Here is a 27,030-nt window from a genome sequence, read left to right as displayed (position 1 = left end):
TTGGTTGTGGAGCAGCATGACCTGTGCCTCCTGGAGTTTCACTGCTAGATGGAACCCCATGTCTCTTGTCACAAGTGGACCTATTGTGGCCTATTCCCTTACATTTCCTGCATCTGATGACTGTCCCTACCTTAGGAAGTCTCTTTGACTTTGGTTGTTCTTGTGGCTCCCTCTTCCTTTCTTTCTTAGGTCTACCTGGCATTCTCACATATCCAGGTGCCTTCAAGGGTGGGAGATGAGACTCTGGCCAACTCTGCATACCCTCCAATGGGTTTAGGCAGTGAGAGTAAGTCTTGTTGAACTCATTAATATGATAACAAGATGCAATGTAATCATCTAGCACATTTGTGTTGTAAAAGATGCATGAAATAGCATGGCAGCATGGCAACCCAGACAACTGCCAATACCTACAAGACCACTCTCTAGCCTGTAGGTCAACTATGAACCTGTTGTCCCAATGATTGACTTCAAATCTGTCAGCTCCATTGCTAATAGCATGGCATACCCCTGAAAGGGTGATACTTGCATTTAGCTTTTTAAGGATGTTGGGACACACTGTTCCTATCCATGTTTGTGACTTAGACCTATTCTGTTGGATCCTCACCATCACCTTCCTTCTAATTGTCTCCAGCATAGTTACAATAGGAAAGAACCTAGCTTCCACAATCCATTTGTTAAATGTTTCACACATGTTGTTGTCAACATAATCACAATTTGATCCTATCTTAAACTAGGCCCTGCTCCAATGAGCTAGATCAGTGTTCATCAAGGCTTGCACACCATCTGGTGTATACTTTGCTAGTCTGGCCCTTGCAAGATTGAACAATGATGGACAGGGTGCCTTTGCACAATGCCTAGAATTTCTTTTGCCACTCCTTGTTCTTGAATTTCTTTCTCTAGTTGGTGTATATATGCCTAGCACAGTTTCTGTGTTCAGCACTAGGAGCCCATTTCTGTACTACATTGAGGATACCCTTCTATTGATCAGATATGATAACCCACCCCTCCCCATCTCCCACTCCAACATCTCTGAACAAAATGTCACAAAACCAATCCCATGATTCATTGTTTTCCTTCTCTACTACTGCCCATGCTATGGGATACATCTGGCTGTTGGCATCCCTTCCTATTGCACACAGAAGCTCCCCATTCGTTGCACCCTTAAAGAAGCAACCATCTAGACCTAACACTTTTCTACACCCTGCCATGAATCTTTTTTTACATGCATCCAGGCAAATATACATTCTCTAGAATACTGGTGGTTCCAACTGAAGTTCTTTTTTGACAATGACTGTGCTACCAGGATTACTTCTCAACAATTCAAGCTGATATTTGTACAGAAGTTGGTACTGGCCTTTGGTTGCATCTAGTTCTTTCTGCATGACAATTGCCTTTGCTCTTTTTAGTTTTGAGATGCTTACCATAGCAAACAACTCCTCTTGAATTGTGGTTCTCATTCTTTCCAAACTCCATGTTGGGTTGGCCTTTATGAACTTCTCATACTTCTCTGCAATCCTACTAGCAGTTACTAACTTGTTGTCCCTCCTTGGGGGGCATGTGTGCAAATCATTTAGACTAGCCTCCTGCCAGCTGTCTGTCCTTGAATTGGTTGACAACAAACATCTCCTAGGTACATGTGGCCCAATCACATAGAGCTAACATCCTGTGTGACTCATTCCTCCTAAACCTGATCACCCTCCTCTCTAGCAAACTTTGCCTGATAACTGCTTTCTTGAACTGTTTTTCCCCAGTGAACTTCATGCCAATCACAAACCTAGGACTAGGTACACTCTTGTTGAACCTTGGGTAATAGCTGTGCTTGGTCTCTAAGTGTCCCTCACTTGCTTCCTCCTTTGACTCATCCTCTGCACTGCTGTTAGCATATGGGGTGTCATTTGCATCATCATCAAGCTCAAACGTGGTTGGCACAGAATTTGGCCTATCTAAGATGACATCATCTAGATTTGCTACTTGTCCACTCTTCATGCTCTTCTTGAATTCCTTGAACTTCTTTTGAATCTGTACAACTTCTTCATCTTCCTTAGATGAATTGTCATCTCTAGGCAAAAACTCACTATCACTGCTGTCTTCTAAAATCTCTTTGTCATTCAAAACACTTGAAACTGCCTGACTCCCTTGGTCATCAACCACCTACTTTCCCTTGTCCATCTTGCTAGGGCTGTACCACTCCCTTACAAATTTGATCTGTTTCTCTACATCTTCCCTACTTTTATGCTTATTATGAGCAACCAAGACATCTTCACCTGGATCTGTCAGTTCCTCATATCCACCTTCAAACTCACTGTCATCATGTTCTTCTTGCTCACCTTCAATCTCATCTTCATAGTTGTTGTCCTCATCATCCTCTTCCTCTTCATCATCAACTACATGTCCTTCAACATATATCTCTGCTACATCTCCTTCCTCAATGTTGTTTGCCATTTCAATGCAAGTCTGATCATCCATCAGAACACGTAGGCCATTAGAAAGCTGCCTTCTAGGACCAAGCCAGTGCAACAATGCTCCTTCTTTAACAGTGCAATGATCCTTAAGGTGCCCCATAACCTCAGGGAGAGAGACTTTTATCACGGTCAATGTATGACACCCCCACCAATCCTCCCAAGTAATACAACTTATTTCCTCTTCTCAAGAATTCTCCTCCATAATGAAACCAAATAGGAAGAGTATCCAGAGGGTCCATGGTGCATAAAATGCCCTACACTTCATGCAATAGGAACCAAAAAACTTTCAGACTACCACTCTGAATGGACAACATGTAGCCTAGTAACAATGCAAGTACACTATACATTGCTGATCACAAAATATCACGCAAAATCACAAAAAACCTAAATATCAATTAGATGCATTGCAAAATGAAGACCAAACCAATTCCTATCAAGTTAACATATCATACACAACTGACTTAGTGCTATGAGTTACCGAAGCAGAATATGAACGAGGAATTCCTAAGAACGATGTACCATACCTATTGAGTAGCGACGCGCACTTGGCCTAGAAGAAGACGATGGCGACGAGGAGGAGCAAGGCAGTTGGTCAGGAGGGGAAGCTGTAGCCCGCTGCGCTCAAAGACGAACCAGACCGCGGTGGCGCCCACAACGCCCGCCGCCGAGGCATTCGTCTGCCTCCACAGCAGTAGGTCAGTGACTGGAATGGGTCCCTGCGCAAGGAATGTTAGGAGCTATCGATCCGCACCCACACCAGCACCCTCCGTCGTTGCCGTCGTCGTCGCCGCCGTCGGGAGTTAGGGTTTGGGGTTGGGGAATGAACAGAAGAGAGTGAGAGGAGAGAGCGCGAGTAAGTGGGCCACGAGAAAAGGAAAAAGGCCCAATAACGTGGTCGTCGCGGGTTGACCGGGCAGGAAACCGTCGATGCGCCGGCGCGAGGGCCATTTCTATCTGGTTTACAGAGTTGATAGACTGCGGTTGTCTGGTTTTGGAGTTGGAGGGCTAAAACCAAATTGCTGCCATAGTTGGAGGGCCAAAACGGACTTTTTCCTTGTTTTAAATGAGAAAATTGAGAGTAGCATATGAGTAAATTCATGTTTTTTACACAATGGGCACATGCTTCCCCATGTGTAATGTATTTAAACGGTCACAGGGTCCACTTCAGTTGCCTAGAGTGTATGCGGTATGCCTTGCAAGGAACAAGTGTAGCTTTTCCCTCATGCTCCTCACACTTACCACACTCCCTCGACCCACACGTCAGACCATTTTTCTAGTTATTCTCCCATCTCCATTCTCCAACCATTTTAAGGATAAGACTTGCTAGCGCCCGAACGTTCGATACAGGACAGTTAGCATTGGACGGTGCTGCCGAACCTGTGCCTGACGCACCCATCCCGCTCCAGTAGGCCACTGTGGGCCCACGCATGCATGGGGGACCACCCTGAGCCCGCTCCGTTTCACACGCCCAGCATGCACGCAGCAGCACCACCACCATCACCCACCAGCAAACTGCATGCGATGACCCACGGTGGCACTGTGACCTACGGCGGCACACTAGCAACAACCGCATGTGCTCTCTCAAGATCTACTTTTGAAATATCGAAATGAAACACTTGCAACATACGTCTAAAATAAATAAAACACTTGAAACATGCATGTATATCCATAACAACATATGCAACACTAGATCTACTTTTGAAACATCTAGATGCAACACTTGCAACATATAAAAGAAGACAGATGGAACATTTGCAAAAAAAACACCTGAAAACACTTGAAACCCATAGCAAAACATACGCAACATCCAGATAAAACACTCGTAGCATATGTGTGAAACATATGCAACATCTAGATAAACACACTTGCAACATACTCCATACAGTCTAAAAAATAGATGAAACATTGGGAACAAACGCTTGCAACATACATGTATAAATCATTGCAACAAATGCAACATCCCGATCTACTTTTGCACCATCCATATGAAACACTTGCAACATACTTCTGAAATATTTGAAATGTATACTTGCAATATATGCTTTCAGCGCAACACCTCTTTGCTGTCTGGGAGAATGGAGGTTCGTCACCATATGAAGTTCATCGGTCTAGAGCTCGCCGATGACGCTGAGTGACCGGGCAAGGGGGGCGATAACCGCGAGTGTGGTGGCCGAAGCGGAGCTACCCTCCATTTCTTCAGGCCCGATGATTGAGCTTTGCGTTGTGGATGGACCAGCCAAGGGAGCACCGTAGCCTTAGAGCGGACCGGACAGGGGGGCAGCTGCAGACCGGCTAGGGGGAGGGCGATGGGGGTGGCGGCTGGCCATGGGGCACCGTGGATTACTGGGCTCTGAGGGGCGCTGGCGAGGCCGATGGCCAACGAAGGAACCCCACGGTTGCGGTGCTGTGGAGCGGGGTCACGGTGGAGCACGATTGTGCGGCGCTGCGGTGGAGAGCCTTCTGGAGAATGGAGCAGCAGGATAGGTTAGAGGCGAGTGGACAAGGGGATACACTAGTTCGGCTGTTGGGCTAGTGCCGCGTCCCATGAGCGCAACGTCCGGATGATGGGGTGTCCTGACCAGAGCATTACCGTTTAAGGAGCCATGTGTAAAGTTAAAGATAAAATGATACTAACAGAACCGGTGAAATACAGAAGACAAAAAAGCGCAGACAGTTATAATGTCCTGTGTTCATACGTGCCTCCATCTATTAGGTCCCAAATGAGTCCTTCCTAATTAATACTTGAAAACAGCAAGTTCAAAAAAATTGCAATTTAGCGAGAGCGTAGATTGGGGGGAAAACATGGTCATAATATTTAATTTTTTAGTATTTTTTTACGTGTTATCTTTTTGTTTGAAAAATTATGTCTTTTTAATTTTGTCCTGATCAAAGTTCTCTAAATTTTGATATAGTTTATGAAACGTTTGAAAATTTATGTCTTTTTAATTTTGTCCTAATCAAAGTTCTCTAAATTTTGATATAGTTTATGAAATATACATCGACTCATACAACGTCATATTATTTTTTATTAAATTCGCCATTCGGTATCTCTTAATTAATAGTGTATTTATTTGGCGTTATAGATGTTAATATATTTTTCTTTAAGCTCAATGAAGAATATAAGTTTGGTTTAAATTCAAAGACCTAAATTTATAGTGTATGTAGTAATTTTTTTTTCTTGTGGTGGAACCTGCCCACCTGTGTTCAAGCCTCTGGCCTGACATAGGTGCTCGTATTTTACTGGATTTATTCCAGGATTTTAACGGCGTTATTCTTTCAGTGGTAGGCGATGTACCCGTCGACAGCGAGAGGCATGTGGTGACTTTGTCAATCTCGAGATTTGCCAGTAAATCAGTTCTTCGGAGGTGCTTATAGGGATAAGGTATGCGTGCATGCATTCATAGGATGATGAGTATGCGCTCGTGTTACGTGGGTCTCGCAAAAAAAAAAATTCAACGCCAGTTTTAGATTATTTTTAGAAAAAAAATTAATCAAATGTGTAAATGATTATTCTGGATCAAACATGCAACAGAATACATGGGTTGAGCGGCCCAACTGCCCGGCCCATAATGCTCCACTCGAAGACTAGGGTTTACCACCTCACAAGTACCCCGCCGCTGCGAGGTATATAAGCCGAGCCCTAACCCCCGCCCCCGCTTCTCTTCCACCTCTGCCTCCACTCCCTGCCGCCGCCGCCGCCGCCGCCAGCCGATCCAATGGCGCCGTCGTCTAAGCTGTCGCAGGGCATCAAGAAGGCCTCGCGGTCCCACGCGTACCACCGCCGCGGTCTGTGGGCGATCAAGGCTAAGCACGGCGGCGCCTTCCCCAAGGCAGAGAAGCCCGCCGCGGTCGCCGAGCCCAAGTTTTACCCCGCCGATGACGTGAAGCCGCGCAAGCCCAGCACCCGCAAGCCGAAGCCCACCAAGCTTAGGTTCCTGCATGGATTGCATCATTTCTTCAGTACGATTTGTTTGCCGTGGGCTGCGAGTCCTGACGGTTTCTGATGCGCGCAGGTCGTCAATCACTCCAGGCACCGTGCTGATTCTGCTCGCCGGGAGGTTCATGGGGAAGAGAGTTGTTTTCCTCAAGCAGCTCAAATCTGGCCTGCTCCTTGTTACTGGTGAGCCTACGTTAGTCTGACACCGTTTAATTTGAAAATCTGTGGTAAATTGCTGGTTGGAGTGTTACAAATGCATTGTTTGTTTTGAATAGCTACATTAGCTGTTTCCTGTCGACGTCTCCTTGCCTTTATTCTGTAGTGGAACGTTGTAGATTGAACATTAGACAGTATAGTCGTCTTGGAGTTGAAATGCTGATGTTGAATATTGTTGTGAAATTTTCTGACTGCTGTGGAAATCTGTTTATGCTATCTGTTTGTGTATTTGATGATTACCTGCTTGTATTCCTTGTTGCAAATTGTTGGTCTGGTCATATTTCAGTTTCTTGCTTATATTCGTATGGGTGTGAAATTGGGAGCAATTGCAGTTATATTGATTTATGGACGTTTTATTTGGGAATGGAAGTCTCAATTGAGTGTATAGCAAATTCATTGCATTATTACATTAATCAGAAATGGTTGGAATGGCTATGGAATTTTATCTCAAATTCTGTAAAACTCCTATCACATGACCCTTTTTAGTTTTTAGTGGGAATAGGTTGGGATAAATTTGTACTGAACTTTTCTATTATTACTCATATTGATCTTTTCCTGGCATTATCTTATAGAATGGGTGAAATATCCATTGTCCCAACATACAATTGAAAATCCCGAATGGATTATCATGGTGCGCTGAGTGTTTTGATCATATATCAGCACATGGTTACTTACTCTGAGTAATATAACACTGTTTCAGACCTTGTTAGATTACATTTTTACACTTGTTACAATGTCGTTGTGTGGATTTGTGGCAACACCAATTTGACAGATGAGTACTACTACAAGTTGTTAAAAAGTTTGTTTCTATTTTGTAAGATTAGGAGCTTTGTTAATCCTCGTGCTTGTTTTGCAGCTCTTTTAGATGTACATGTATTTAGCAGCTGCTCTATTAATTGTATATGCTGGAGTAGGTTAAGTATATGCATGTTTTTTTCTGGCATTCTGTTACTAGGTACTAAGGTATCATAAAATCTGTGCAGGCTATGGACTCCTATTAGTTTTTTAAGTCTGCTAAGCTATTTCATACTCTGGACTGTATGTTGCATGTTCTTATTATATTGTGTTGTATATGTGTCATGCATTAACCAGTATTTATCTCTTTCAGGGCCTTTCAAGATCAATGGAGTCCCAATCCGCCGTGTGAATCAGACCTACGTCATTGCAACCTCCACAAAGGTTGATATCTCTGGTGTTAACGTAGAGAAGTTCGATGACAAGTACTTTGCAAGGGAGAAGAAGAAGAAGGCAACCAAGACTGAGGGTGAACTTTTTGAGACAGAGAAAGAGGTGTGTGTCTACATAATTTGGACCTTGTTTTTTTAGTAACCTGGCATTTCTTTACTTAGAAGGGTCCTACCTGTGTCTTTCAGGCAACCAAGGACCTGCCGCAGTTCAAGAAGGATGACCAGAAGGTGGTGGACGCCGAGCTGATCAAAGCTATTGAGGCTGTGCCGGATCTGAAAACCTACCTCGGTGCGCGGTTCTCTCTCAGGGACGGCGACAAGCCCCATGAGATGGTTTTCTAGATTAGTCGGTGCTAGTTGTGAAGCTTAATAGTCAGTTTGCCTGAGGGCGCTATTGAATTTTGTATCTGACTGGTGAACCTTTGGTTTCCATTTGAATCACTGTCAAATCTTTAATGAAGTCATACATTTTGCTGGTAAATTTAGCGATGTTTTACACAATATATGTAAGCTACTTGCAACGAAGTTCTGCCCTGCCATCTATCATTCATCTGTGGGCCGTAGCCTTGGTTTAGCCTTGCATCTGCTGGAGGCTGGACTATGATCCGTGTTGTCTCCATTTCGTGTTAACTTTGTCGGTTAATTTCTACTATGTTTGCATTCGCTTCATGCTGCCCAAGATGATCTTTGTGTACATTCTACATAGAACCGTGATTGCATTCTTAACAGGTACATAGAATCGTGATTGTATTCTCGGTTTGAGTTATGGAATGGTTGGTTTGCTGAAATGAGCTGGTTAGTTGAGGATAGCTCAAATTTCGGTCATATTCCATTTTTTTAGTAGGGTGATGCACGGATTTTTTAGGTGTAGAAAGCAATTGGGTTTATGATGTTCGGAACCTGCGACGGAAAATTCCAGTACTAGTTCAACACCAATACACTCGCAAAGTGGCACTGAACTGCAGGCTACAGCATAGTGTCAGCCCGTGACGGCAGCCTCTTGAAAAAGTTGCTGGCAGCCGACGGCATCCGGCCCCGGAACCTCGGGTGGCGGAGCACGTACAGGCCGAAGACGAGCGACACGACCCGGATCGGTGTGACGTAGAGCACGGCGGCGGCGGCGACGAGGCAGAACGCCGTGAACAGTGCCGTGGCCCGCGGGTCCCTCCACGCGAGCAGGGACCGGATCCGCTCCCCCTGCGTCGCCACGTCTCCGACCACCGTCTGGATCCGCCCGGCCACGCTCCGCAGCCGGTCGTAGCGCAGCTGCCAGCCGTAGACATGTACAGGAACGTGGTTGGCAGGATGAGCTCCGGGAAGCACATGAGGGTGACGAAGAGCACGTGCACGAGGACCGTCGTCGCCGGGTTCTTCGAGCGGCAAACGTCGGCGAGCCACCGCGCGGTGCTGGCCGCGCCTGAGAGGAGCGCCGTGACGCGGAAGAAGTTGGCCTTGCTCCGCCGGATGCTCCAGACGTGCGAGTCCGCGTCGAGCATGTACTCCACGACCTCACGGCGCAGCAGCGGCTCGGCCCGGCTCAGCCTCGCCGCCACGATGCTCATTGCCTGCCGCCGCAGTCTGTCAAGCTGCACGACGGTGAGCGGCTGGATGTAGTGCACCTTGGGGAGGAGGGGCTGGCCGTAGAGGCGCACCACGCTGCCGAGGGAGAGGCCGGTGAGGCGCACGGCCAGGCAGAGAACGCCTCGTGCCGACCCAGACGGCGAGCATGACCTCGCCGTTCGCCGCCATCTTCCCACCATTAGTACCGTCGAGGCGGTACCACTGCGGCGCGAGCGGGCTGTCCGGCGGCACGCGCACGGGCGCCTCGGCGATGTCGAACGCGACTCTGCCGACGCAGTCGTCGCGCCCCAGGGCGTCCCTGTCCCTGACGAACACCTCGAGCACCGTGGCCTGCACACGGTCCCTGGAGAAGGCGAACACCAGGTTCCACCCGGGGCTGGCCTTCCCCACGCAATGCCGCGTGGCGGCGCGGTAGTTGCCGACGCGGACCTCGACGTAGGGGCTGCACCCGCCGGTGACGGCGCTCGCCGGGAGCCCGCGCGCCTTGACGACGCGCACGTACAGGTAATGCATCGTCTCCACGAGGTCGTAGGCGCTCGCCAGCCTCTGGCTCTCCCCTGAGCCAAGGCCGTCCAGCCACCCGGCTCCTGCGCTTCTGCTGCCACCGCCTGCGGGCCACTGCTCCTTGACCTGCGGAACAGGCTGCGGCGTCCTTGGCCTTGTGATCCTCGATTTTTTTTAATTTTAATATTTTTTAAACTAATTTTAAATCTAACATTTTTTTCAAAACTTAGCACTTTTGCCCGTGCCTATTGCTATGGCGCGGCGAAACGCCTGTGCCGCGCCATGCATGGTGGCACGGCAGAAGACTGACGTGGCGACGGCTGGCGCTGCTGATCGGTGACGTGGCAGGGTCTATCGCGCCACCGATCTTGACGCAGCACTGACGCGCCACGGTGCATGGCGCGGCAGGACCAGATAAATATCGCGAGCGAGCCCGCCCGCCCGCCCACACGCCTGCCCGCCCGCCGCGCAGCTGCCCCGCCGCCAGCGCCCGCACACGCTCGGACGGCCGCCCGCCCACTCCCGCAGCGCCCGCGCTGGCCGCGCCACGAACGTCGGCGCGTCACGGCCGTCCGCTCAAGGTACCTCCCTCTCGATTTCATGTTATTATGCTTGTTATTGATTTAGGATAGTTATGTTAGTGATTTAGGATAGTTAGGGTTTATTATTGTTATTGATTTAGGATAGTGATTTAGTATAGTTAGTGGTTTAGGATAGTTAGGTTAGTGAATCTGTTTGTGATTTATGTAGGTAGTTTTTATGTTTGACGTTGTGTGTTGTAGTATAGTTAAGGTTTAGTTAGGTAGTTAGGGTTTAGTTTACTGTTAATTAGGATTTTGGGTTTACGGATTGATTAGGTATTTATTATTTAGTTTATAGTTAGTTATTTAGTTAAAGATTTTGGGTATAGATATTAGTTTTCAAGTGTCGGTACTTAGTAGTGCGTGATACATCGATTTGGATGACTTGATAAAGTTTTGACAAATGCTTATTTTTCTAGTGAAGTTGTTTAATATGTCTGTTAATGTTACTTTAAATATATACATGTGCTTTTATATTGTGTTCGTATTGCATAATAAGTAGTTCAAATTTTACAATGCTACGTAATGTTAATTTGAATATTGTTAATTTGAATACGCTAACCCTTTGTTTATCAATTTGTAACAAGATGGCTCCTTCCATGCAGCACCTGTTGTGTCTTATTCTTGAGGTGGAGTACGATGACCAGCACCGAGCACACATCTTGAGTGATACCGACGCAGAGGTGGCCTTGCCTCCTTTGAGACCCTGCACGCACACCCGTGAGCGCCAGTGGGACGAGCGTTACGTGCCGTATATATGCCGTGCCGACTTCCTTGAGCTTGTCCGTGTTGCCAACTACTGGTCTTCCACCCCTTGACCCAACTGCTACTTACTTGTAGCTATAGACAGGTACGAGTGTCTTCTTTGTACAAAAATATTCTTATAACAAATTTGAGTCAACTAACAGCCATTCTATTCTTATAATAGGTGGAGGCCTGAGACCCACACGTTCCATCTACCTTGCGGTGAGATGACCTTGACCATGCAGGACATGAATGCTATCTTTGGCCTTCAGTTGGGAGAACTTCTAGTGACGGGTATAGTTGACAACGATCACTGGAGGGAGCTGGTGGCTCAGTTCACTGGCTTTCTTCCACCGGACGATGAGGTTTCAAAAAAAATAAGTGAGCAATTTAAGCCTATTTAATACTTGCATTACTTTCCTATAGCCATCGAGTCTTATTTTCTTTGGTGAATTTTAGTAAAAGTTCTGGTGTTTCGTCGTCCTGGATCACAGAACGCTTTGATTACTTGGACCCACAGGCTAAGGAGACTCAGATCGACTGGTTCGCTAGAGTGTCGCTCTAGCACTTCCTTGGTGCTTTTCTCTTCCGAGACACCTCGGGCAACACTATCAGCTGGATCTTCCTTGAACATACTACGCCAGTTGTGGGAGAATATAGTGGTGTACAATTGGGACAGTGCAGTCCTGACATAGACGTATCGACAACTATGCGTTGCCTGTCGTCGCACCTCAGGGCATGTGAACCTTGGGGGTTGCTCCTACCTACTCCAGGCTTGGTGTTGGGAACGATGGCTCATTGGGAGGCCCCTTAATACTGGTTTACCAGTAAGTACTTCGGTTCACTATATTCTTCGAGGCAGTTACATATGATGAGATTATTAATGTCTAATTCATTATCATGTTCAATGCAGTAATGGAATGGGTAGGATACACTCCCTACAACTTTGTATATTTGGATGGAAGCAAAGTTAGTTAGAGGGAATGCGAGGCACAAGTACAGAGAGTACACGGACTGGTCTCGACGTCCTGACATAGCACCAGGTTATGCTCTCTTTACTATCATACTTGTGTCTTGTTTGATGTACACTATATCATAACCTAACTCAATTACAAAATATTTAGGTGCATTGGTGTCCTTAGGATGCTCTGGAGCTCTAGTACTATCTCAGTCCTATCACTAGGGACAAGTCAGACGAGTATCGCTGCAACGTTCCTCTTATTTTCTTCCATGTCGTCGAGATTCACTTGCCCATCAGGGTATACAGACAGTTTAGAAGAATGACAGCCTGCCCACCACCGCTTTACTCCACCAACCAAGAATTACACGGGTGCGTTATCTATTAATAACAAAGCTATAATTCAGAGGAGTAGTGTGGTACAACTAACATCGTTTTATTGCGGGTATGACCAGTAGGAAGAGGTGCAAGACCAAGATTGGCACGTGACACACAACTCGCACATCCACTTGTGGCAGAACAGGGAATGCAGTCGGTCCATGTAGGTCTTCCACACGACCAGCACACCTTCGACGAGTACCTATGGTGGCTTCACAGGTCTACGAGGACACATATCAAGCCCCCGTACACTGAGGAATGCGATTGACGAGGACTCAGAGGAAGATATGATCGAAGATGTGTATAATGTTGCCACTAGGGAGGACACACAACTACAGAGAGCCCCACTTCAAAGATACGTGATAAAATACTTGAATGATACAATTTGTTATCCATTTGGCATTAAGTATGTGTACTAAAATTGTCCAACCGCGTTTCTATACCCGAATTTTTACAATTTAGCCCTTTTTTGAAAGTTTCTCACAAATAGACCCCTGACTGGAAAGAATTCAGAAAATAGACCCTTAGCTCGGCACCATTGATGCTGGCGCCTATCTCGACGCCAGCGTCTCTAGCACCGAGCTTTTGGGCACAGAGGATAGCATGGCAGGGAGCTCAGCGCCAGTCACTCTGGCGTCGAGCTTGGCGCCGTAGATCTTAGCGTCGAGCTCGGCGCCTAGAGTGACTAGCGCCGAGCTTCTAGCATTTAACCCCGGCCCAACCTTTCTGCCCGAGCGTTCTTCCTCTTCTTTCTCCTCCCTCTCGGGTTTTTTCTCTCCCCACTTCACCCTACCTCACGAATCTGCATATTGGACCTTGAAAACCTTGACTTGATCCGTAGATCTTCGAGAGCAAGGTATCCTCGCTCCCCTCCTAGTTTTTTTCGCATCGATTCGGTATATATTAGTTGGATTTTTCAACCTAAGAATTGTCATCACTTAGGGTTTCATTGTATCCCTTAATATATATATTATACAACCGTTGGATGATGCCAAGGCATGGAAAAAGCCAGCAAACCTAGGCGCATGTAGTTATGTTATGGGTTTATTGTTGTGCATCAAATGGGAAACCCTAGGTTTAGGGTTTAATGTTAACTGCTTATCGTTTCTTAGAACAAAATTGGTTGTATTGTAGTTATGGTTCTCATTGATATTTATTTGTGATGTTTTAATTTATGTTTGTTAAATTACATCCATTTTGTTAGATGCAAGAAATGTTTCGGGAGGAGTTTTGGCGAAAATGGGGTTGTCCTCAAGAATTATACCCCGACGCTGAAGGGTCAAGATGGCTGACTAGAGGGGGGGTGAAATAGTCTTTTCTAAAACTTAATTGCGTCGGCTAACCTGATACAAATGCGGAATTAAAACTATCGATCTAGCCAAGACTATACCCCACTATATATGTTCACTAGCACCTTGCAAAGATAACAATTATGCAACAAAGGTGCCAGGGCTAGTTAGAGCTCTCCTAAACAATTCTAGGAGCAAGGTTACACAAACCTATGCCACTAGTACTTTAAGCAATAAGGGAGCTCCTACACATGCTAGTAAGTAAAAGCACAAAGCTAACTAAGCTCACTAGCAATGCTCAATAACAAGGCAACCAATGCATAATTAGAGAGCGCAAATACTTAGCTACACAAACTAAGCAATGTGACTAACAAGGTTACTAAAACCAAATTAGCCACGCAAGGGAGCTACTTCTATGCTACACAAGCAAGAAGGTAATTAGCAAGCTACACAAGCTATCTAATTACAAGAGCAACTACACAAGCTTAATATGTATAAAAGTAAATGCAAGCTTGTGTAATGGGGATGCAAACCAACAGGAAGAACAAGGTTGACACGATGATTTTTCTCCTGAGGTTCACGTGTTTGCCAACACGCTAGTCCCCTGTTGTGTCGACCGCTCACTTGGTGGTTCGGCGGCTAATTAGCATCACCCGCTAAGCCCGCACGTCGGGCGCCGCAAGAACCTACCCCTTGAGTGAGGGTAGCTCAATGACACGCTTTACTAGAGTTGCTCTTCGTGGCTCCCGCGGGGCGAGCATAATGCCCCTCACAAGCACTTCTCCAGAGCGCCGCACAAGCTTCTTGCGTGCTTCGACGGAGACCACCACCAAGCCGTCTAGGAGGTGGCAACCTCCAAGAGTAACAAGCACCACCGGTTTGCAACTCGATCACCTAGTGCCACTCGATGCAACCTCACGATGCAATCGCACTAGAATCGCTCACTCACATAATCGAATGATCACTATCAAGTATATGTGTGATGGAGGGCTCTTAAGCACTCTCAACATGGACACAAAGTCCCCCAAGGTGCTTAGCCCCAGCCATGGCCGAAGGCCACTTCTATTTATAGCCCCAAGGGCTAAACTAGCCGTTACCCCTTCACTAGGCAACGGTCGGGCCGACCGGACTGCTCCGATCGTGTTGACCGGACGCTGGACCTCAGCGTCCGGTCGCCCATAGACGGCCACGTGTCTCGATTCCAACAGGTCACTGACTTGAACCAGACGCAGCAGCTTCAACTGACTGGACACTGGACCTTCAGCGTCCGGTCGTTTCTAGTAAGCTCCTGAGCATGACCGGACGCGTCTGGTCGAATGCGATCGGACGCAGCACCAGCGTCCGGTCACTCTCCTAGCTACTGCTACACTCCACGTCAAGCGTGACCGGACTGTAGCCTGTCCAGCGTCCAGTGCATTCAGATCCAGCGTCCGGTCAGTTGACCGACGCCAGCATCTTCTCCATTCTCTTCACCCTTGCTCAAGTGTGCTAACCACAAGAATTTGCATCCGGCGCAATAGAAAATAGGCATTCCATTTTTCTAAAGAGGGACCCAAACCCATCTCAACCCTTGCAAACACCACCTCCTTTGTAAATGTGCCAACACCACCAAGTGTATATCACCATGTGTATGTGTGTTAGCATTTTCACAATCATTTCCCAAAGGATGTTAGCCACTCAACTTGCCACGCCACTCGATCCTAGCGATAATGCAAAGATAGATCACTCGAGTGGCACTAGATGACCGATATGCAAACAAGTTTGCCCCTCTTGATAGTACGGCCATCTATCCTAAACTTGGCCATAAACTTCTCTACACACCTATGACCGGTGAAATGAAATGCCCTAGGTTATACCTTTGCCTTGCGCATTCCATTCCATCTCCTTAATGTCGATGCAACACATGCACCAACATGATCAACAATGATATGATCCACTTCATATCATCACATGATCATATTGGTTCATCGATCTTGACTTTTCTTGCTCTTCATCGTTGCCATCGTCCATCGGCGCTAAGTCTTGCTCAAGCTTCACCGCCACGCGGTCCATCACTCCAAAGCCTTCGACTTGCCCTTTACGCTTGCAACCGGTCTATCAAGCCAAGTCTTGTCTTGATCTTCTCCACCTTGATCACATGACTCAATGTCATGTCTCATGTGCAATAAGCTCCTTCATCATCACATGTGTGAGCTTTGCAACATCTCCAAGCCATTTTCACCTTCATGGCATATGTTGCTCATACACATGTACCTGTAGACTAATCACCTGTGTATCTCACATAAACACAATTAGTCCATCTAAGTTGTCACTTAATTACCAAAACCAAACAAGGACCTTTCAGATGCGTCTAGCAAAGATGCCCCCGTCCCTCCTGACCTCCCTGTCCCTAACTGTAACTGTGGTTTCCCGACCCATGTTTTTCAATCGAAACATTCGGACACAGCGGCGCGTTGCTTCTACACATGCAATCATTTTAATGTAAGAAATTGTTTCCACTATCCTTTTTCTTTATTTGTGTATGTATGCTACTAATATTTTGTTGGAATCTCATTGTGTAGGACCATGAGAGGTGCTTTTTTTGCAGTGGATCAACAGGTGCAGACAAGTTTGATCCTAGGTACCTCCTTTTCGATGATTGGTTTAGAGGGAGACATCCACGTGAGCACTTCAAGCGGTGGGTTCCACCCCCCCTAACCCTCCGCTAGTGATGGCTAAGGAGAAGCACCTAGCCGCAGTTAGACGACTCGAGGAACCTCCTCTATGCGATTGCGGAGATCAAGCTGTGATAAACCCTGAGAATACGTTGGAGTTTGTGTGTCCAAACAAGCATGAAGTAAGTGCAAAGTGTATGTGTTCAAATCTTGAGCTATATGTGTTCATGTACTAATGTCTCATTATTTAGGTGTTTTCAATGGTGAAGTGTCGTTTCAAGGAATGGTTGTATGGTCCTAAGAACCAATGGTCGGAAGAACCGCGGAGGGTTAAGGAAAATAAGAAAGAAAGGGTAATCTACAAAGCGCCTCCTGTCATGTGCGAATGTGGTGTTAAATCCAACTATGGCCTAATTCCTTCGGAGCTTGGAATAGGCCATTATTACGGCCATATGATTGAGTATGATGAGGTTCGTTATTTTTGTGGTAAACATGGAATCGTATTTTGTTTGTTTTGCTAAGACATATATGATATAATATTTCTTTTGAACAGAGCACTAGAAAATGCAGGTGGGAATGTTATGATGGTCAAGCTAAGTTCTTGGATGAACTAAAGAAGAGGCAACTAATTGCACGGAAGAGGGGATATGGACCTGACTACGTCAACCTATTCGTTATACATCATAAAGAAAAGATACGTGAGTTTGCTAGACAGCATGGTATTTGCAACCCGATCGATGTTGGGCTTAACAAATGGGGATTGGAGAGGTGGATGACGTTAGAGGAGGAGAGGGTAAGGAATGAGGCAAGGGAGGAGACAAGAGTACAGATGCAGGTCTTGAACGAGCATGTTGCTACATTATGTGTCAGTGAGTGCTTGAAAGCCTTTTTTCGTTGCCTAATTTTAAAAGTAATATAATCGTGTTTGTAACTAATTGCATTTTATACATGAAGGGATTGGTTGCAGCGAGGAACATGCTGCAGAGGTGGCTCGTGCAAGGTATGAGGAGAAAAAGTTAGATGAGCATAGATCATGAGCTGGTCGCACCATTCAATCACCGATTGTGTTGTTTGATGAGGGGGACGAGGATGAGGATGACACTGGCAGACTGAGTGAGCTCATTGCTCTAGCAGAGGCAGGCATGCAGACGCAGGAGGCTGAGGACGACACTGGTAGACTGAGCGAGCTCATCGCTCTAGCAGAGACGGGCATGCAGGAGAAGGAGGCTAAGGACGACACTGGCAGACTGAGCGAGCTCATCGCTCTAGCAGAGGCGGGCTTACAGGTAGAGGAGGATGACGCCGCGTTCTTCACTCAGGCCACAGCGGCTGCAGATGAAGCGGAGGCCTCTTACTATAGGTGACAGGTAGGTCAGAGCAACACAGGTGAGCCTAGCCACAGCAACAGGGTTGTGGTAGAGGACTGGTACTCGGATGATGAGTTGCTTACTCAGTATGTTTCAGACTGAGGATTTGAAAGTGCATTTGCCCCTATGTCTACTGTCGGCACGTACTTCTAGTATTAATATGTTGTTTAATGTGGCATAGTATTGAACTTTTCATTATGTGGTTGTTTTCATTATTTATGGTCTTAATATTCCTCTTAATGATACAGACGTATTGAAATATGAATACTTGTTGCAAAAAAAACTAACGACGTACGACATTATATAAATCAACACACGAAACACATGAAATGGCATGTGACTACATGTACCGAACCTAGGTATAGAGTTTCCTTCGACTAAACCTAACATGCCTTAGGTAATTAAACCAAACAACAAACACATAGATGTGGTATATGAAAAAGATAAAGTCATCCTAGTAGTGTGGCCACATAGCAAATTGTGTTGCACCTTCTCCATAGTAGCCTCCCGTTATTGGTGGTGGTGGTGGCGGCGGGGGTGACGGGGGAGGCCCCTTGTTGTTGCGGTTAGGGCAGGTGCAATATGGATCATTGTAGAGTGCCTCTTGTGAATCGGCACCATTGTTGTTGTCGTCCTATCCATCGTCCTTGTAACCGCTGCCTACTTCCCTTTCTAGATCGAAGATACGGTCCTGTAGGTAGTAAATGTACTCCGCATGTGGATAAATAGGTCAAGGATCGACCCACCTATTGAACCCACAGTTTTCTTTAGCCAAGGAAGACTACAATAAGTATGTTGTGTAAGTTATATACAAGAGAAACATATTGAAGAAATAAAAAGTAATAGCAATTACCCATGCTCGCGGGCATTTGAAGAAACAACGACCTCCATCTATTCCCTCAGTGAACATCTGCACTAGGCAGTCCTCACCATGCATGCATTTTGGCCACTCTTTTTTCCTTTCATCGTATCCTCTTAGTGGTGCCTCTTTAGTGAAATCACTTTTGCTCTCAACTGGGAACCTCTCATAAAGAGCTTCCTCAAAGAAATCGGGACCAAGAGGACCCGCCCACCCCCAGGTAGTTCCCTTTCCCTTTCCTCTCCCTCTGGATAACCCTCCAGACATTGGTACTGCAACAAAAGAAAATGATGAGGAGTGTTCTTCTTCCTTGTTGTGTGTGTGAATGAGAGGGAGTGAGTGGTTATTTATAGGTTGAGAGGAGGAATGTAGGCCTCTCAATGTGCCATGTCAGCGATCCATATGCCTCTTCACCTAAGCCCTTGGATCAAACAATAATAAGATGGATGGTGGAGATAGAGTGGAGTTGTGCTTCCTTGCATGTCAGTACTATATCAGTGATGTGATAAATCGCTGCTGTCCCTGTATCTGAAAAGTCTATTTTTATTATCTGAAACCCATAGAATAATTCACTGTTGCTTGGTAACCCTAGATTCGTCTACAAAGCATATGTACGATACATTTGGATTATACTCTTTCTAATAAATTTATAGTTAATCTATGTACTACATTTGTGCCTTTTTAGCAGTGTAGTATGATTATTGTTTCACGGAAAAAAATTCACAAGAGTTTCTCTTGTTTTAGGAGCATCCACAGTTACAAACAGAGACATCATTATATATTCCAAACATTTAATCATCCAAGAAGCAAAATGCAACCACAACGAACATCATAACCAACATAATATGTCCTGCGCAGTCCAAATAGTCTATAATGTCCATACAGTCCCAAATAGTTATAGAAAAGTTAATACAAAATCCATAATAGTGCATACTAACAACTACCACATCCCTCATTGCCTCCTACTCTTGCCCTTACCCTTGTGACCGAGAGCGCTCATACCAGGAGTGTAAGGGTCACGCGGACGACGTCACCTAGTGCCTGTAGGCGGTGTAGGATGAGTCGAGGGAGCGTCATAGAGCTGAGAGGGGCCAAGCTCCTCGTGCCTCTTGTCCACGTCATCATCATCGTCGTCTTCCTCGTCCTTGTCCCCGTCCCCATCCCCTGTAGTTGCTTGACTAGAGGAACCCAAGCCTCCTTTGCCTGTGGAAGGAACGTACACGTCTTGCACTGTGTCTGTCCTGCAACCACAACAACCAGCCGCACGGCGTAGACGACATGACAGCCTCTGTTGTACAAAACTATGTTAACTGAAAGAATCTAACATATTAATGATATGTTTGAAAGAGTATTTTTAATCTTACGTCCAGGAAGCCAAGTATGTAGTCGTCATTGACTCAGCCGAACGCGTTCGATCTCTTCAACTGAGCATTTGAGTGTATTGCCCTGCAACAAAGTTCTCAATAATAATACTTCTGAACAGATAGCAATAGGTTTTGTTTTCTTTTATACAAGAATCTAACATATTATAAGGGTTATATGGCTCGAAGGTTGCACTAACTACAATAGATAACCCCTAATGTCGGTCCAAGAACGCCTAATGTATTGTTATGCAACTTACCGTACAAAAATAAGGCAATTGGCTTACCACTCTGTCCAAGATCGGTCTTGCCTCCACCTGCCTTCCTGCACGAGTCGACTGATCGTGCGCCGTGTCTTCATCGTCGGAGGACTCAATGTTGGCATAGTTAGCTTCGGTCCACTGTAGCCTCAGCCTACACTGTGTCACACGCTGGTACCAAGCTTGGTACCGCCTGAACTCACGGTTTGTGTGTGGCTCGTTGTTGTTGTCCATGTTGTCGTGCATCTCCTTCCATTCCTCAATGAAGGACTGGTGGTGCCTTTCCCAATCAAAAATCTTCTTGTTCCTCTAACGATCCAACCTGCACGTATATCATCGTTACTTGAATCCATATACATGTCACTATATTAATAGAAATGGACCATCATCATGAGACATTTGAAATATCAAAACACTTACTTGTGTAGGTCAACCCCAGTCGAGAACAGAGCCGTAGGCCAAAGCTGTCTCACTCCAAATTGGTGTGCAACCCTATCTGGCAGATGGTATGTGACAGCATAGAAGCAGATTAGAGGGCACCTCATCCTATAGAAGTCGTCATCGACCCCACAAACGTTGCTCAGCTAAAAAGGAAGTGCATCCTCTCCACCGTACTGCTCCCACTCCACCTACAACATGTCCAAACAAGATGTTAGATGGTATACTAATCATTTTCAAACCAGCATGGGAAATAAAATTTACTTACACTAGACGCCGTTAGCGTGTCTAGCTCGTTGGTGAACTCAATGTACGCCCGGTCTAACCTCACGTATGGAACCCTGGCCTGGTCCCAAAGGTATGCCCACATCGGCTGCCGTCTTGGAGGCTGACCTTGGAACCACTCATGATGATCCAGAACCTCAGGACGGACCAACTAGAAGACGAGCCCACATCCACAGCTATAATAGGTATATGCATCCACCAAGTGACAGGTTTGACAAAGACCGATGACACCCCTCGCACAACTGCCAGTATAGAAAATACAAGACTGTAGAGCCCCAGCTGTAGTGACCCACCTGGTCCTAGGCACTGAGGCAGTGGATCCACATCTAGGACGCACTAGTCACCCATGGCGTTAGGGAAGAGAACGTAGGCAAACAGGTGTAAGATCTATGCCCTGTAGTAGTACCCAACTGTCTCCTCATCTACCCCTTAGGGGCACTATGCAAACTCTTCTCGTAGCCAGGAGATGGGAACTCCAGAAGTGGGAGCCACCTGCTCGCCAAGCTCACGCCCAAGGAAGGCCTCCACTCGTGCTCTCCAGCCCTCTGACCTGCATTGCCCGGTGACTGGGTTGCCATGAATCCTTAGGCCTAGCATCTTCTGACAGTCTTGGAGCGTGACTGTCATCTCCCCGAAAGGTAGGTGGAAGCTGTGAGTCTTCGGCCGCCACCTATATTTAAGATAAAGCAATATTAATTGTCAAAAAGTCAATCACATGAACAAATGGCCATGGATGGAGGCAATGATTCAATTTAATACCTATCAACCAGCGTAGTTATGGCCGTTGAGTTGAACTTGGGCAACCCACGATGAACCTAAAAAGAGATGACATCCAGGCCAGCTCTTTGCAGGAAAGGAGTGTACCTGTCATCGTACCGCATGTCCAAGAACCCACTGTGGGTTCTAGGATGAAGGAGCGGAAGGTCCTGCATCGAATAAAACATAGTCTCTTGTTACTTCATGAATACATGTACGTTCACCAAATTTTGAACAAAACTTATAGATTATTACCTGCCCCAACGCTATGAGACGTCCTTGGTGGGTCACCTCGTACGTCGGGTCGAGCAGGTGGAATTCTCCATCCTACAAAAAAAGTGAATGAATTAGAATTTTAATATACAATGAAACATGAACTTACAAATGTATAAGTAATTGACACCAATACAAGCACAAAAAGAGACTTGCATAATTAATTAAATGAAAACGACAAATATAAAATAATAAAATGAACCAATAGTCGCACTTCACTAATCTGCTAATGGCAACTTCGTGAATTGTGGCCAAGTCTACCGCACTTGCCGCACTCGTACTGCTCGGGGTCAGTAACAAATGAAGTTTCTCTCCCACGCCTCGTTCTTCCGGGTATCTGATCCATAACCATCCTGTGCCACGTCCTCTGCCTTGATCCACGCTTGTTCCAACGGTAAGCTGGATCCAGCAATGTACTTCGGCCCATCATATGGAGGCCACTCTCTAGGGTCCCGGAAAGGCACGAAGCGGGGGCTCCATGTGTGCACAAGCGTGTCGACACTGAACTCATGAGGTATCCTCCTCTCGATATTATAGTTGCGATGTCTAGCTGCTACCACCAAATGAGAACATAGAAAGTGGATACTGCCTTAGGTTTACCACAAGTGCACTTGAAATCTTGGAGGACAACCACATGTATCCTCGACTCTCGGACCTCGCCGTCGGACATTGTACCGCCCCTATGCTCGACCTGATAAGTCCCTGTGGCATGGTCAAAGCATGCAACCTAATGTGTGCCAACCCTTTCTCTTGCCTTCTCTAGGTGTGCCTTTGGTTTCGGAGCCCATATCTCTCCATCACTCCGCAACTGCAATGCATGGGCAGCGGCGCGGGCGAGGGCGGCGGCGGTGCGAGCGAGGGCGGCAGCGGCTATGCTAGGGCGAGAGAGGGAGAAGAAGAGAGGAAAGGCGCGGGCCCAGTAGGTATTAAAGGCTCGGCGCCATTAACGTTGGGGCCGAGCTCGGCGCCAAGATCTACGGCGCCGAGCTCGGCGCCAGAGTGACTGGCGTTGAGCTTCCTGCCATGCCATCCTCCATGCCTAGGAGCTCGGCGCCAGAGACGCTGGCGCCGAGGTAGGCGCCGAGCTAAGGGTCCATTTTCTAAATTCTTTCCGCTAGGGGTCTATTTGTGAGAAAAAGGGCTAAATTGTAAAAAAAATTGGTTTCTGTACCCAGGCGACACAATTGTCAAGGATGTCCAACAAAGTAGCGTTTTAGCTTCACGAGTCTTGAGGGCAGGGGCCAGGCGTTCTCGAGGCTTTTGTGGAGGGAAATATAAACTTGTCCGTTCCGAAAATGTTTCTTTAGTGTATATGCGTTTGGGAAATGCACTAACTTTAACGTCTATTTATGCAGAAGGTGAAGAAGAGCTACAGGAAGCTAGCTCAGAAGCTGAGCTGCATGGACACTCCTTGGGTGGAACTGCCACTCTCGGCGCGGTCATGTGGCACGTCTTCAGCCTCTTTGAGGATACCAGCCGACTCTTCTCAGTCGGTGACTAGGTGCCACTTCCACAGTGCAGTACACTACCACATCATAGCGCTGGAAAGGACCCTACAAGCAAGGACGACGAGGACGACGATGACGACGACCCCCCGAGCTTCCGCAGACAGCACGACCAGTGGGATGATTGGCTGTAGGACGAGATCGACATGTCTCAGCTAGGTGGTGCCCCTGTTTGGTACCTAAGGAGTCTCACAGGTACTAACAAAGGTAGTTTCTTTAAATAGGTAGGGTCCATGAACTAACGATCATAAAGATTATAAGTAATCGTGCATATCATATACTTGCAGGGTATGAGCCGTACTGCACCGGCGACGCGACCACACCGACGTTGGCTACACTCCCAATGTGTTGCCAATAAATCTGAAGAGACAGAGACGTCCGAGGGATCCTTACACTCCCGGGTCTTAGTTTGTTAGGTCGAATGAATATTGGTGTCCAAAACTTACAGGCTTAGTTGGTTATGTTATGTCGAACTTATGTCAAACCAATAAAAATATTATGTGGCAGCTTGTCAACTTGCGCACGGACTTCATTTATTTACTTTATATTCAGTTTCAATGCGTCGCGGCATCACTGCCGGTAAGATTAAGTAGCAACTAGTTCAGGGAACCGACACTCCCGGCGTATCTCGACGCCGGTGGCCGGCGTCTTGATCCCGATCCTCCTGAGCTTGGTCATCACCGCCATGAAATCACCGAAGAAGGCACCCTGGTTAGACGCGCAGTAGTCGACTGTGCTGCACGAGGGGTCGAGGAAGCCGGGATCCATGGTCGCGTCGCTGTCGATCCTACAATATGGGGCCAAAAAGCTAAAAAAATAAGTGATTCGTTTTTAGCCCTTATAAAAAGAAAATGGATTCTTGAACCTCTTTCACGCTCATGTCACGTCGAGGTACTGCAGAAAAAAGAACCGCAAAATCCGATCTAATTTTTCGTAATCGATTAGTTAACATAGGTGGTTAACCGTATTATGAAAGATGGAAAAATCATTGGCTTATCAAATTCTCTATCGAACCATAAAAAATTCAACAAAAGACCGAAACAAATCCGCTATTGATTTTATGTCAAGCAATATGTAGAGTAACTCCCAATATAGGAGTAAAAACAAGACGTAATAAAAAAGGATCGGCGCGGAAAGTTCTGATTAAACTGTTCAGGTACTGCCGCGCCATGCACCGTGGCGCGTCAGTGCTGCGTCAAGATCGATGGCGCGGCAGATCCTATCACGTCACCGGCCAGCAGTGCCGGTCGTTGCCACGTCAATCTTCTGCCGCACCACCATAGCATGGCGTGACACAAGCGTTTTACCGTGCCATGATAATAGGCGCGGCAAAAAGTGTTAGTTTTTTTTTTAACTATGTTAGTACAAAAAGTGTTAAAAATAAAAAAAAATCTGATCCTCCACTCTCACTGGTGGCGCCTGGGCACGGAAGACGTACGGGTATGCGTACGCCATGACCGGCGGGGCTGACAAGATGGTGGCGCCGGTCGCCGATGAACGTGTCCGCCTGTTGGTTAAGCGGTCGGCTTCCCCGTCGCCGGCAAGGGAAGGCATGCAAGGTGGCACGAAGGAATACAGGCACTTCGTTGCAGAAGCTTGAAGCGAATGTGGGTACGGGCTGTGATGGAAAAGGTTTGCGAGATATGGAGTAAAGACGAGGTCATGTGATGTGATGCAGAGTCAAGGTGCATCTGCCTGGATTTGAGTAGGACCTAGGAAGACTGGAAGAGGAGTGTTGGTGAAGTTGCCTGCATGAAAGACCCATGTTATTCTTAATGAAGTTGACATAATCACTCGCTATGACAGTCAGGCTCTTTTCTTGGTACTCGGTTCTAAATTATAAGTCGTTCATATCTAGACGTATAACAAAAGCTATGTATCTAGAAAAGTCAAAGTAACTGACAATTTAGAACGGAGGAAATACTTACTTATTCGTGAAAACTAAGAAATGAAACATTGTTGGGTTTGTGAAGTAAAGTGTTTAGTTGCCTCGCCTATAACATGGAAATTTGTGCTCTGAACATGATATGTACACAGAAAACAATAGGTCTCATAAATTTTGAAGTTGGTCTTCAATATAGCAGGGAAGAAAACGAAATCAGATCACATTTGCATCTAATCCAGAAAATAAAAAGTTCTCAGCTGGGTTACATACTCAATTACGTGATGGAGCCAAGAGGGAAAAAGAGCAAAGTGCGTATTCATTCATCTACAAAGCAAAAGCAATTCAGAGGCTTTTGTGGCCTGGTTTGCTTTAACCAAAGAAACCCCTTTATCTTATTTTATTTTTCACACTGGAGCTTTATTCTCCTCGTTGCAATTGAAGTATATTGATCAGTGGCAATGGAGCAGTGCTGTGGGCTGTGACCTTACAGCATTTACGTTTTGTTCACTCACGTTTGGCAAATCCCAGCTCAGTGTAGGGTATACTGCTCCCTTCACAACTGTTTTTTTCCCAAAAAAAAAACTGTGATCTTCATTCAGGCCTTTGGAACCTTGCTGGTCCCTTGGTTTCTTGATTCTTTCTCGATGTTTCAGCAAGGCAAGGCGTTTCTTTTGCTCTCGTTTTGCTCATTGCTTTGAGTGTAGTTTATGCTTGCTTTACAAAGGTTACATGTTCCCACTTGTTCGAAAATATGCAATTGTATTTCTTTACTTTGAGGGAAAATCATGAGGCCTGGACACTATTATCACTGTAGGGCTGAAAGATGACCAGCTAGGGTCTACCATGTGAATCAGAACACTCCAACTTCAGAGTTTACTAGTTTAGCGATAGACCATATGAACAGTATTTTGACATTTTCCCTCTGTAATTTAAATGGTTTTTTTTTTGTGGCGAGTACATGAGAAAAATAACCGGGCTGTGTTTCAAATTGCAAAATTGAATATTGATTCTGCAAGCGATCGCTTGCTCTGATGCCTGATGGTGTCCTGGAAGATGCAAGCAGGAAGGGAACGCCGCCACGTTTTCCTCAGAAGCAACTGCTATGAGCACAGCAGCTGCCCTGTTTTCTCGTAAGTCATAACAGCTGGTACGCCCATCTTTTAAAAAAAAACTTAGCAAGAGCTTGCCTCTCAATTAAGAAAAGAATAAGATTTATGTATAGAAAGTCCGAAAGCCTAAAACACCTAAAGGACACAACCCTAGGTACAGAAGAAGAACGATCTCCTCTCCTTAAGGGGAAAAAGAGAGGGGCTAAGTTATGCTGCTAAAGGACATGTGATCGAAGGTCAATGTCTTCTTTGGTTTTGGAGGCCACTTGTCTTGCGTCCATAGCAGTGTTTTGAAAAATCCTTCTGTTTCTTTCTTTCCAAATGTTTCACATTGTGTAAATCACCACTCCTGTTGAAGTGTCATCGTCGCTGCCTTGGGATTGTGGCAGCCGCTTCCTCCCACTGAGTACAAATTTCTATTGGCTGGACCTGTGGCTGGAT

General features: G+C 46.2%; 1 protein-coding gene and 1 pseudogene across 1 annotated transcript; one reads left to right on the top strand and one right to left on the bottom strand.

Annotated features, from left to right (window-relative positions):
• Positions 1–6,112: 6,112 nt before the first annotated feature.
• Positions 6,113–8,327, top strand: LOC136497321 (large ribosomal subunit protein eL6x-like). Its single transcript, XM_066493113.1, has 4 exons — positions 6,113–6,393; positions 6,476–6,582; positions 7,724–7,905; positions 7,989–8,327. Exons 1-4 carry the CDS (start codon positions 6,179–6,181, stop codon positions 8,142–8,144), a joined length of 660 nt encoding a protein of 219 aa, XP_066349210.1. The 5' UTR covers positions 6,113–6,178; the 3' UTR covers positions 8,145–8,327.
• Positions 8,328–8,715: 388 nt separating this feature from the next.
• On the bottom strand, positions 8,716–25,149 carry LOC136498521 (FT-interacting protein 1-like; annotated as a pseudogene).
• Positions 25,150–27,030: the final 1,881 nt, after the last annotated feature.

The sequence above is a fragment of the Miscanthus floridulus genome, chromosome 12 (genome assembly GCF_019320115.1).
Source record: "Miscanthus floridulus cultivar M001 chromosome 12, ASM1932011v1, whole genome shotgun sequence".
NCBI lineage: Eukaryota > Viridiplantae > Streptophyta > Magnoliopsida > Poales > Poaceae > Miscanthus > Miscanthus floridulus.
This window is presented reverse-complemented; position numbering and strand designations above follow the sequence as displayed.

Coding starts and splice junctions, on each gene's coding strand:
- LOC136497321 (XM_066493113.1), top strand. CDS start 6,179: ATGGCGCCGTCGTCTAAGCTGTCGCAGGGCATCAAGAAGGCCTCGCGG. Junction 6,583..7,723: donor TGGCCTGCTCCTTGTTACTG/GTGAGCCTACGT, acceptor TATCTCTTTCAG/GGCCTTTCAAGATCAATGGA. Junction 7,906..7,988: donor TTTTTGAGACAGAGAAAGAG/GTGTGTGTCTAC, acceptor TGTGTCTTTCAG/GCAACCAAGGACCTGCCGCA.